General features: G+C 37.4%; 1 protein-coding gene across 9 annotated transcripts in view; it reads left to right on the forward strand.

The window, feature by feature from the left end:
- PATJ (PATJ crumbs cell polarity complex component) overlaps positions 1-13,690 on the forward strand; it is a 399,437-nt gene that overhangs the window by 119,585 nt on the left and 266,162 nt on the right. For all 9 annotated transcript variants that reach the window (XR_013757701.1, XM_079103582.1, XM_079103581.1 and 6 more), the window contains 4 exons: positions 3,355-3,529; positions 9,128-9,199; positions 10,478-10,655; positions 12,420-12,530. Coding sequence is in view for 8 of the 9 variants with exons in the window: in XM_079103582.1 (XP_078959708.1) it covers positions 3,355-3,529; positions 9,128-9,199; positions 10,478-10,655; positions 12,420-12,530 (536 nt within the window). In the remaining variant the exon portion in view is untranslated. The remainder of the gene's footprint in view (positions 1-3,354; positions 3,530-9,127; positions 9,200-10,477; positions 10,656-12,419; positions 12,531-13,690) is intronic.

Here is a 13,690-nt window from a genome sequence, read left to right on the forward strand (position 1 = left end):
GTGCTTTTATTTATTTTATTTTTTGGTGGGGACAGATCAAAATACTGGTAATGTTTCATTATTTCCAAATCAAACTGCCTTCTTGTGCTGTTCCCTCTAACTAGAACTCTTACAGATTGGAATGGAAGTTGTTCCTCATCTCCATCCAGGTGCCCAACCACTCCATCTAAAATAACCCTTTTTTTGGGTCCCCCTATATTACTCGATTGTTCTTACTGGATCAGAGCCACCTCCTGACATCATGCCATGTGTTTGTTTTGTGTCTCTCGCCACTAGAATGTTAGTTCCCAGAAGTGGGAACTTGGTCAGTTTTGTGTACTATGCTGTCACTAGTGCTGAGACTAGTACCTGGCAGGTAGTATATGCTCCATGAACATTTTTTGAGGGAGTGTTTGAAAACAAGAATGAATGACATACACATTGATGTTGTGGTTATTGAGAATTATTTTTTGTTGCTTTGACTGTTCCCCTATTAGCCATAGAAGTAATACTTCAGGTTTGTGCCTTCTCAAAAGAAACAAAGTATAGAAGCTACATTAGACCATATCACATCTTCTGGCTTAAGTTCTGCCAGGAATTTTTAAAAATCCACAGCAAGTTTGCAGAACAAATACTGCATGTCTATAATTTTAATAAGGAGGTACAATTTATTATCATTTGGGTCAAAGCTGTGCTATTTATTATTATCCAAGGGTTATGGTTTGGACCAGGAATGTCCCAAAAAAAGCTTGCATGTTGAGGACTTGGTCCCCCCAGGGAATGATTCTCAGAGGTATAGCTCTTGGGAAGTGATTGAATCTTGAGATTCAATCTCTTTGATTAATCTCATTGATTAATTAATCTCATTGATTAATCCACCATTGGACACATTGCTGAATGGGCTGTTGGTAGGAGATGGAAACTGTAGGAGCTGAGACCTAGTTGAAAGGAATGGGTCCTTGGGGTGAGCCTTTGGACTTGTCCTCTTGAGGTGAGCAACTTCACCATGCCCTCTCTGTCATGATTCTCTGCCTCATGACTGGCCCATAGCACTGGACCCAGTCAACCATGGACTGAAGCCGTGAGTCCAAATAAATCTTTCCTCCTTTAGTTGATTTTCTCAGGTATTTTGTCACAGTGACAAAAAGCTGACTATCCCACCAATCCTGTAAAATAGTATTTTATCATCTTCCTTGTATTTGAGCTTTCAGTTAATACTTTAATCACATAATTTGAAATGTTTTAAAATTTCTTCAGAGAACAAAAGTTTCAAAGAGATATTTTTCAGGGAGAACTTTTTCTCTATGCATCCTGTGTGTCTGTGCCATAAACCCCAGGGTAATACTCCTGAGCTAAGATGTAATGAGGGTCCTCCCCAGGCTTCCTGTAGCTGGGCCCTTCTAGATTCTCCATTGCCTGCCTTGTACAAAACTCGGCACTGAGTTTTGCATACTTGACTCTTAACAGTGCTGCTTTCTTATCTAAATTATTGTGCCTTCTAGAAGAAAATAGAGAACAACAAATAATTCCTTAGGTTTCTGTAAGATTTGCAAATGCCTTACAAAGTGCTTTGTATGTAGATTTTAGTCTGTATTTGCATTGTTTGAATAAACAGAGCTATTTTAGGCTTCCTATTAATGTTGTTTGAATAAGTAGCATTCCCAGATCATAGAAGGTGTTTAATCAGAAGTCTCATAACCACTTTTCAAGGTTATAAAAGATACACATGTTCTGTAGAATGGTCAGAGTGATGCAAATAACTGTTATCCATGCTAACAATAACATTAGCTCTGAACTTTTTTGATTTGCTTTCTACTTAGGAAAATAGTATATTCACTTTTTTTTTTTTTTTTTAATTTAAAAACTCAATTTTCATTTATTAAACCAGCATCACACTTACTCATACAGAGGTACTTGCTGGGTGGTTTCTGTATAGGAATCCTGTGGGTGGAATTGTGAACAAAGTGACGTTTGTTCCTGGAGCTTACACTGTGGCATGGGCAGGCGATAGCACATCTGTGCGTGCCGTGGTATGGGTGGTGAGGGAACTCAAAAGCAACGTAAGTAGATACAGAGTGGGGAGGGGGCCTCTGTGAAGATATTCGGGGTTAGACGGGAGAACAATGAGATCATGCAGATCAGTACAAAATAGACACAAAAATTGTCTGCAGAGGCATTCATGATTGGTTTGTATCCTTCCAGATTTTTTCTAATCCATATGAAAAAAACTTTTTCTACCTCTTCTCTGGCTCCTCTCAGCTTCTTCCCTCCAGATCCCTCCCAGATCTCTGTGTGGGTGCGTGTTTAAACACAATAAAACCATTAAATTGCATCCTGATTCCCTCTCCATGGAAAATCACTGTGTTGAACCCACATACATTTGGTACCTTGTGCATTATCTTCATATGGTTGCCTGTGAGGATGTGTGTAGACAGTCGATACAGACTGAAATATACACTTGTCTTTACATGGTATACTCACCTTACCTGGTATATCAACATATGTTCTGTTGTGGTGAGATGAAAGAAGCTCCCTCTAGTTTATTTGGGCAAATGTAAGGAGAAAATCACAACTTCTCTAATTTTTTTAAGCTCATGTGGAACTTCTACAATACAATGCCTAGCCCTGGGGAAGAATATAAGAATTAAGCTCCAAAGCTATTCCTCTCTTCCCAGCAGCACATCCCAAGCTTATTATGTCAATCATTCTAAGAAGAAAACAAAATTAATAAGAATTTGGCAAAATGTTTTTGTTGTAAATGTTTAAATAAATTTTGGTCACCTATATATCATGTAATTTTAATACACAAGGTAAAAAATGGCAATAATTCCTGAACCTGAGTTTACCCATCCCTATAAAACAGTTGACGGTGTCTTTTCTTCCTAACTTTTAGTTCAATCTGAGAACTAAATAAAGTAACAGGTGTGAAAGGATTCTGAAATGGTTTTATTTACAAGCAAAGTCCTTTTAAAAATGTAATGTTCTTATTTGTTATTCCATGGAGTGATTTTTTTTTTTTTTTTTAAGTGAAATGTCAGAGTACCTATATTGGGACAGCCTACATTGATAAAGGGAAAATATACAGTAAGATTAGGAAACTCTCAGAGGGAATTCTTTTGATAAAGTAATACTATAGCTAAAATATAATTATATATATATTTTTAGTGAAACCACATTTAAACTGTTACCTTTTTCTACTCAGCAGTGCTTTCATTTTTTACCTTAGTCCTTAATGACCATCTGATATTACATCTTGTTTAATATTTCCTAGCCGAAGTCATACCTACACGTAGAGGGTGCCCCAGCTGCTTGTTGATTGCCTGGAGGATAAATGACTATGTCTTACATTTCCTGTTATCTGGATTTGCTCTTCAGGGATGATAATTCCAAATGATGTCCAAGGTCCTAGTATGCTCACTGATCTTCCCGCTGTGACTCAAAGAAGGGAGCAAGAAGATTTACATTTATACCAACTTCCGAGGACTCGAGTTATTTCAAAGACCTCAGTATACCCAGGAATGCTGTCTTCCAGATATGCCACGGATGCATGGTACGATATCATTTTCCTGTTCTCGTGTTACAAAACAGGGTTTTCTCCTGTTTTTCATTTCTGGATTTGTGTATTTGTGTGTGTGTGTGTGTGTGTGCGCATTGTAATTTCTAGAAAATGCATGATGGTGGTGCAACACTTTGAAAATAAAAATTATGACTAAGTCTACTATATTAGACACTTACTATGAGATTTCATATAGTACTCAAAATTGGGCCATGCATATAATTTTATGTTTTTGTGCACACAAAGGATTACAAAGAATAGTTTCTTGTAGAATGAAGATTAATTCATGCTAACATTAGTTCATGTTAGCAGCCCAGGCAAATACACTGAGGACAAATTGAGGTGATGGATTTAAACGTTAAAGAATCTATAGGAAGTGGGAACTTGTAACACATTATGAGTAGGAGGAAGTAGTGAGGATGGCTTTTGTTTCTAGAGTAGGAAACTAGATGGGTAGTGAGACATTAATTCTGTGATATAAGATTATAGGGGCTCATGGTTGGAGGGGAAAATGATGAGTTCACTGTGGGACACATCGCAGGTAGAAATATCCATAGGAGCACAAAGTGAAATGAAGACCATTAGACACGTTAGTCTGGGGATTAATATAGACATCTGTCCTGATATGTATAATTGGCTGCAAGGTCAAGCATAGATGAGATTTGAATGGTCATCCAGGGGGGAAGCTCAGCCTGTAAGAGCATAGGGCCCAGATCAGAATCCTGCAAAACAGTAGGATTTAAGACATAATTGGAGGAAGGAAAGAATAAGGCAGAGTGAATAAAAGGTAGAAGGAAATTGATGATCTTGTGGTGGAATTTGAAACCAAGAGCATTTTAATAAAAGGATCACCACAGAATGTGGTCACAGTCTACAGAGAAGTCAAGGTAGATAGAGAAGTTTTCAGGGGGTGGCCACATGGATGCCCTTGGTAAGCATAGAGCAGTTTCAGTAGAGTGTACATCAGTGAGTAATGGGTTCAGAATGGAATGGAAAGTTGGAAATTGGACATTATAAGAGCAGATTGTTTTAAGAATCCTTGTCATGAGAAGATACTGATCAGATCCATGTTCCATAGATAAAGGCAAGTAGTAGGTTTTATACATCTATAACTACAAACATATTTAAGTACATGTTCATTAAGTATTACTACATTTATTTATACATAAATATATAAGTGAAACTTGAGAGCATTTTGTTTGGGGGAAGGTCTAGCAAATGAATATCTAGATGCTAGAAAGGAGTGATTAAACAGAGTCCTTGAAGATAGTGCCAGGAGGGGATGGTATTGCATACCAGGAGCGATTCACCTGCGAGAACTGGATGAAAGGAAGCTTATCTCCTCCACCCAGAAAGGAGCCACGGTCAAAGGGAAGGTACAAATATGGGTATTTACAATAACTTGGGGAAGGAATCCAAGATTCTTGTCCAATGACTATATATAGATATTTTTTTTCTGTCATTTAGGAGAGAGCTGATTTACTAAGAATGGTGGGGTTCTAGTAAAGTGAATGTTAAAAGGAGAGGTATGGTGGTAGAGAAAAGCTTTTGAAACAAGGATAGAGAGTAATGGCTGGTGATAGGAAGGATTAGAAAAATATTGACCCTCTTTTCTGGTTCCCAGGGAGTGAGAGAATCACCCACTTGAGTGTAGAATCCTTAGCAAGAACTAGAACTGTCCAAGAGGGCTGCAGATCACACGCAGTGAGAGGGCAGGGGATGGGAGGTGTGCTTATAGGCAGAGGAGACGCCAAGGCATGATGGATAGTGCGGTGGGTGGGCCTTGGGATGCCACATGGCAAGGGAGAGCATCTGAGGACAAACCTCAGGAGCTGTGGTGTCATGGTTGTTTTCGTATTGGCATAGGAGGCATCTTGGACTTCGCTGATGTGCATTTCACTGTTCTGCAACTCATGATCTTTGCCCAGAGTTTTAGATAGAAGCTTCATAAAAAGTTGTTCTTTATGCATAACTCATCCCTGAAGAGAATGAAGATGCAGAAAAGCCCAAGTATTTGGAGGAATCTGGTGGCTTTTTCACTCAGCAGAAACAGGCCAGCATCACAGGAAAGGTACTGCCAGGTTCAGTGTCCTAATGTGAGAGGTCCCCCGCAGTCCTCAGAGGAATACACGGTGACAAATAATCATGGATTTGATTCCTTAGGAGACATGCCAAAGTGAAAGAGTTTGGAACATAGTTTATTACTTTCGGTGCAGTCCAATTACTCTTCAAATGAGATATATTTGATTCTTCAGTTTCTCTTGTACTTAGTGTTAATGGTTGGATCTCATGTAAGAATTAAAAATGGGACTACTTCTATAAACCATAGAATTGTAGCTGTAGAATCGGAACATATCAAAATATACATCCAAGCCCACCCACTTTCCTTGTGCAGAAAAGAAAGAAAGAAAGGATCTGCAAAGTGTCACATACATGAGGCTATAAAAACGTTCTTCATTCCTTCCTTCCTTCCTAACCTAGGAGCACTTAACCACTGAGCCACTTCCCCAACCCTTTTTATATATTATTTTGAGACAGTGTAGTCTCAAAATAAAGTTGTTTAAGCCTCGCTGAGTTGCTGAGATGGGCTGTGAACTTGGAATCCTCCTGCCTCAGCTACCTGAACTGCTGGGATTTAGGTATAAGCCACTGTGTCAGGTGATAATTTCCAATTCTTAAAATGCTACTGCAAACTAAGATGAGGAGAATTCAATTCTAGAATACAACAGAATATGAAGATATTCTTTACAGTAATGTCCATAATCCAAAAAACAGGACATGATCTAAGTGTCTTATATATTGGAGTGAGATATACATTAAATTATATCAATACCATCAACTAAGATACTACTAAATAAAAAATGATGTATTTATGGTTAGGTGGGAATATTTTATATGAATTCAAGTGAAAAAATTATAATGGAAATGAATATTGGTTGAGCTTCAGTTAAATGTTAATCATATCTCATTTACTCTGTTACTGTTAGAGAAGATCATCAAAGTATGAAAGTTTGTGCCATGATTATGACTGTCCAATGGATATATATACACATATACGTACATGCAAGGAACAATCATGTGATGGGACCAGTTACAGTTCACGTACATATGTTGTTTAGAATCGTAGTCAACTGCTCATAAAGAAACTGCTTCATTTTTTTTTTTTTCATGTAAAAAAGGACAGAAAAATGTCTTCAACTCTTTCTTTTTCCTTCCTCGTTCCTCCACTGTCCTTACCACATGGAATTAGTCCTCTTTGTTCTAGGATCTGAAGATCATCACTTCCCCACCAGGACCTCTGCCATCTAGACAAGAGGAAGGGAAGGCACAGAGCAGAAGGCTCTTGCCAGCCAACCCTCCCTCTCTAGTGAGCTTTCCTGGAAACCTCGTTGACAGATTTCCACTTCCACATGCTTACCAGGGCGTGGCTCACTGCTCCCTTAGTTGAAGGAATTCAGAAACCATGCTGTTTTCCCAGGCTGGGCATGGTGTCACCTGGAATAAAGGAGAGATTATATCTGTAAGGAAGAAGGGAAAAAAAGATAACAGATAAGTAATTGGCAAGTGTCTTTCAAGGTGTTCCCACCCAACCCCCAAATGTTATGACCTTTAATTTGTGAAAATTAGACTGGCTAAGGTACGAAAGAACCAGAATTGGCTGAGGCATAATGACCCCACAACTGATGTTTGCATTGTCTATATCATTTCACTTCTTTCGACATGGCCTATGGCTATTATTTCCTAAAAAGTCTACATAGCAACAGGAACGTAGTGTGTTGCCAATTTTTACAGTACTTGAAAGTTCAGAGAAAACTGGAGTATTGACAATAGATGCCGAAAGAGAGATTTGGATGTTTGTCCAGAGATTGTGAGATTATGTGGTACTCCTGAACACTTTCTAAGTCTCGGTTCCTCATGTGTAAAATAACATAATCTGTTAATCTGTGCTTCTTTTAGAGGGTTTTTATGAAAATGAAATAGAAGAGATAGTGTCTATATTTTTGTGTAGATCAACACTATTTATGATATCAGGCCTTATTTTATTTAACAGTCTAAAGTCACAACACCCATTTCGTGGTACAGGTCAGACTTGAACTTGGGACTCTTGACTTTTCTTCAGATAATATTTTTACCCTATTAGATCGCATTTCTGTTATAACCAATTACTCTGTAGTTCAGCATTTTGCATTATCCAGTTCAGCAGTTCAGTACTGACATAACTTGGCAGATGAAAATATGATAGTGGTAGGTGGGAGTACGTGAGCATCAAATTAGATAATTTTAACTATGTAATTTTAATTACCAAATTTCTCTGTAAACTACACAATATTCATGAAATACAAAATCTGGGAATTATTTAAGGTTAGAATGATTTACAAAGGTAAGTGAAAGAGGTATGTTTACCCGTTACGTCTATTTAAATTGGGCACTCTGCTTGACTTGTCGATCATTACCTAGTTGGGTCTTTTTTAAATGAACGAAAAAATTATTATTTAAATGTATGTTTTAGGGTATCACATGTATACAGAAAAGTGAATGTATCCATATAACCAGCTTCCAAATTGAGAATAGGACTTTACCAGAGCTCCAGTAGTCCCTTTCATGCTCTTTTCCATCAATAACCCCTATCCCTTGCCAAGTAATACCAAGTTTTGACAAACATTTTACCTATTGATAAACAAATGTGAGACTTTACAAAAGAGGTTTTTTTGTTTTTTTTTTTTTTAAGAAAATCGCATGTAGATTGTTATCAGTAATCATCCTATGGTTTTCTCATGTGTGAGGCTTTGTCATGTTGAAAGTTAAAACAATATATGTTTGTTTTGCATATTTATTGACATGACTATTCTAAAAGCTTAAAAAGGCTGGGCATGATGGTGCATGCCTGTAATCCTGCCTACATGGGAGGCTGAAGCAGGAGGATCACAAGTTTTGAGGTCAGACTGGGCAACTTATGAGGACCCTGTCTCAAAAATAACTGGAGGCATTACTCAGTGGTGGAGCACTTCCCTACCATTTGTGAGGCCTTGGGTTCAATTCCCCCATAGGACACACATACACAGCTTAAATATTAAGAACCAGGTAGCAGTTGTTATGGTTTGGATGTGAGATGTCCCCCAAAGGCTCACATGTGACAATAAGGTTCAGAGGAGAAAGATTGGGGTGTGAAAGTCTTAACTCAATCGGTGAATTAATCCCCCCATAGGGATTAACTGAAGGCAGATAGGGTATGGCTGGGTGTTGTGGGTGGGGCTTTGGGTTATATATTTTGCATCTGGTGGGTGGAGTCTCTCTCTGCTGTCTGATCACCGTGTGAGCTGCTTCCCTCTGCCACACTCTTCTGCCATGATGTTCTGCCTCACCTCAAGCCCCGAGGAGTGGAGGCAGCCTCCTAAGGATGGAGACCGCTGAAACCCTGAGCCCCCAGATAGACTTTTCCTGCTCTGCAATTGTTCTGGACAGATCTCATAGTCACAGCATAAAAAAGCTGACTAAAACAGAAGTCGATGACTCATGCAATTTAAAACTTTCCAAGAACCTTTAAGAACATGTTTTGTAAGTTGTGTGTATTTTTTCCTTTCTTGCCCTTAGTGAGTTACCTGAGAGAGAAGAAGGTGAAGGAGAAGAAACGCCAAACTTCAGCCACTGGGGTCCACCAAGAATGTACGTGGGTGACATTGGCATTCTAATGCCAATGATTGGTTCCTCTATCTTAATAGAGCATTATTTAGCCACACTCTAATGATTGTACGATTGTAGTTAATTCACATGTAAGCTGGTCTAAAGTTTAGTTTAATTTTGTCTTATCTAGTGATTTTTAGTCAGAATAAAAGATCAATATTAGGAAAATCTTTGATATTTTTTCAGAGGAAGTAGAATGTCCATTTGTGGTAGTAACTAATGGACTTAATGTACTTTATTTCTGCCTCACATTCAGTGGGTCAGGTGGCAGCACCTCAGATGCAGTGAAGCTGCCTTTTTTGTAAATAGTAGCAACCACAGCTGTTGGTTTCTCTCCCTTCCTCCCCTGGTGGGGAGTTCAAGTTTGTGTCTTGTTTCAACTAACAGAATGTGTAAACTCATCTTCCCTTGGTTATGGTTGTTGTTTTAAGTACTCACCAGAGCTGTGTTTTAAGATAATAAAGTCTTCCTTAGCTGCTTTCTTCATTCTTTATGCGTTATTAATTCTTCTACCGCCGCCCAGCCCGTCTGTTCTTTTCTTACAATTGAATTCTGAGTTTTGTCTTAAAAACTCTTAGGAGTTGTTTTTTCAGTCACATTTTTATATGAGTTAATTACTGGCCATGTCTCTATGGTTTAAGCAAAATCCATCGTATTTACAGGAGCAAATTTTATTCCATATGTTCTTTTAAAAATGACTTGGTGGTAGACAGATAAAACTTTCTGGCCTTAGGAGCAGATAAAATCTGTGCTATTTTTAAAGAACCTCAGGGTTAACCTTCTGATTTAGAATAGCAGTTTGTGCTGTGAACGTCTCAGAGATAAGTTTATTTTATTCTGAAAGTCTGACCTTTTTACTAAAATGACATATGTGACTTTCTTGATGTTTTAACCCATCTTTTATTTTCTCAGTCTATCCTCTGCTAATGTTATGGACATAAGTGGAATGGACTAATCACAGAAGACATATTATAATAGGAGGTGGAAGCTCTGAGACCTGGCTCCAACCTTCTCTAAACCTCAGGAGCTTTTTTTATTGTTTTAGAGATCTATCTATTTTAGAAAATAAACTTTCACATGTCATAGATTGATAGCATCTTGTAATTTTAGAACTAGGTGCAGTTTCTATAACATTTGTAAAAATATATTTAGAAAATTTATTTTTATAAAACAAGTCACAAAAATATGGCACAAATTGAATGTTTACAGTGCAACAAATTACCTCGTTCCTGAGTGGATTTTATTTTTCTTTTTTTGTAGCGTTGAGATTTTTAGAGAACCCAATGTGTCCCTTGGTATCAGTATTGTTGGTGGACAAACAGTTATAAAACGCCTGAAGAATGGAGAGGAACTTAAAGGTATATTCATCAAACAAGTTCTAGAAGACAGTCCAGCAGGAAAAACAAATGCACTTAAAACTGGAGATAAAATCCTGGAGGTAAAGATGTTAAAATATTGTTTTTTGTTAGAAACCTATTTTGAGACAGTAAAAGAATCATTGCCAGAAGACCTTTCTTCATGTGTTGGTACATGTGTATATAATTGGTATGTTCTATTTATATGCCTTAGTTCATATGTTGTATTGCAATTTATGAGTTTCTCAAGTGTAGAGAAGAACAAATAAAATGATAAAACAAAAACCCTCTGCTGATTGAAAACGACAGTTTAAAAAAGGGCTCTATATAGAATTGGGCAGATGGTGAGCATTATGCTTCTCTCAAGTCTTTAATGAGCTCTAAAGTTTATAATTGTGTGTCAGTGGAATATGTGTGCTTGCCTGGAGAAAGAAGTCCACCGTGTAAAGTTGAAGGCTCCATCAAGGAGAGAGTGGATCCTTGGTCCACATGTGGTGGGCTTTAGAGGGGTCAAATTTTAAAGGCACATCAAAGCACTGAGACTGGAATGTGGTTTTCTTTGTACTGGATTTATTGAAAGATACATTAATTGGTATCTCTAGTCCCAGAATCTGCCTGTCCTTGGATTTATGTTTTCTGATAGAATGCAAAGGGCCCTAGAGGTCATGGGTCAAAGTTGGATTAATTATTAGTCCTGCCTTATTCTTAGTTTCCAAATAAAATGGAATTGAGAATTCAAACCTAATGACATCATCATGAGGACTAAATCAAAGAATTCCATAAAGCTGCTCTGTGTATACAAATTTGGGGTTATGGAGGTTGAATGTTCCTTATCTGAAATGCTTAAGATCAGAAGTGTTTTGGTTTTGGATTTTTTCAGGTTTTGGAATATTTGCATATACATGCTGCACTATCTTGAGAATGGGACCCAAATCTAAACAACAAAAATCATTTATGTTCCATATTTACCTCATACACAAAGCCTGAAGATAATTGTTATGTAGTATTTTTAGTACACTTGTAATCTGAAACCTGCATGGGGTTAGGTATGGAGTTTTCCAAATTTTGAATTTTTGGATGAGTAATGTTCAATCTGTATTTGTGCTTGTAAAATACATTTTTTAAACATGCTAATAATATGGTAGTGAAGAAAATGCCCAAAAGTTTCCTCCCTTACAGTGTTAACATTGATAGTGTTAAGTATATTTGCTTGTATTAGTGTATTTGCTGTATTAGTGTTCTTGGAGCTGTGCAGACCATGTTAACAAGTTAGGTTTTCCAACTTTCTATAATAAGGAACCCTTTATAGTTACACAAATTTATTGAACATAGAACCTAGAGGTGTTAGGGTACTTCTATTTTAACACAATTTGAAAAATATTCAACTTCTCAATTGTTATAATAGGCAATTCATTTAAAATATTCCTGTCAGTTTAATGGAAAGATAATAAAAGTCCAGAGAGAGATTCCCCACCATCTCCCCACCCCCCAGAATTTTGTACTGTGCTAATGACAGGGTAAGAACTTAAAGATCTATTATACATAATAACTTATTCCACAATTGCCACACAAAGGGAATTAATTATGCATTATGCACTGCCAATTTTGGATCATTATATTCAACCAGGGCTGTTGTTAATAATGTACTTGTCATATTAATTTTCCTGAAGTCAAAATGTTATTTTCCTAAAAAAAGCAAAGCATTTTATGGGCCAATTTTGTTTTTTTCTGGTTGTGGTCTATCTAACTCAATAGACTCTGACTGTTCTCAACTTACATGAACACTGAATTAACCTACCAACACTATCAAATGCCTTTCCAGTTGGAATAAATTACTTGTGTTTCAGGTGTCTGGAGTAGATTTGCAGAACGCCTCGCACAGTGAAGCCGTTGAGGCCATTAAGCACGCAGGCAACCCTGTGGTGTTCGTGGTGCAGAGTTTATCATCTACTCCAAGAGTAAGTTTTAGTTCCTGTTTTCAAAAGGTTAATAATACCTTCTGCTTCTCTGAATCAAGCTTTTACTCCAAATATTTTTACACATATTTTCATTGTTACTTAGCTACAGTAGTTTTTAGAAAAAGTATTTGCTTTATACAAATTTAGTCATTAACTTCAATTTTCGTTTTTCTTGCCAGTTTTGGTCTCCTGGTCAAATTTGAGTTATTATAGACAGCTTTGATTTTAATCACGGGCTACGTTGGCAAACAGACCTGTTTTCAGTTTCTCAGTTCCTTATTTACCATCTTTTCTAACTAGGAGACAAGTTATTTCACTTTTCTAAGTCAGTTACTCTGTTTATAAAATGATTTGAACATAAAGAAGGTCAGGTGTGAAAAGGTAGAGGTAGGAGGATCATAAGTTAAGGCCAGTCTGGACCTTGGTAAATTTTAAAAGACCAGAGATGTAGCTCAGTGGTAGAACATGGGTGAGGCCTGTGGGTTCAGTCCCCAGCACCACCACTACCCTCCCCCCAAAAGAAAGAAAAAAGAAAGAAAAGACAGTATTTAATCGTAAAAATTTTCTTCTGTAATTAATTACTTATTTGGTATGGAATTGGAACTCTTACATAAAAGTGTCGATGGCTGTGATGGGGAACCTTCTTGCAGGGAGCAGGCCGCAACCTCCACCCATCAGCAGCTCTGTGCAGCGCTGCAGTACACAGCCTTCCTTTCTTGGTGCTGTGCTTATACCATCTAAACTGAGAGGGTGAATTGAATAAAGTCCTCTCATTTTCATAAAATCTGAAATTTAATGAGGCTTTTTGGAATTCAGTTTTTAACTCTTATGCTATTGAGAATGTCGTTGAGGCCATCACTTTTATTTCTGGAAACTGAATTCAATAGGAAAATTGTCCAGATTTCATTTCCCAAGAAACAAATTCTGAGTAAAAACGAGTCAATCAAATTGTACATTTATGTGGCCAATTCTGAGTACCCTGCTGAAAATATTCAAAGCATTTAAGCAGGTTATAGAGTCAGCCAAAAAAGGCCACGTTTTCAATCCAGCCTTTGCTAGTGAGCTGAAGTGGAAATTTCTTGTTTGGAGGACATGAACAGTGCAATATCTTTGAACTATTCAAAAAAAGGAAAAGAGGAGATACCTCTTCATCATCATGC

This window comes from Sciurus vulgaris (genome assembly GCF_902686455.1).
Source record: "Sciurus vulgaris genome assembly, chromosome: 1".
NCBI lineage: Eukaryota > Metazoa > Chordata > Mammalia > Rodentia > Sciuridae > Sciurus > Sciurus vulgaris.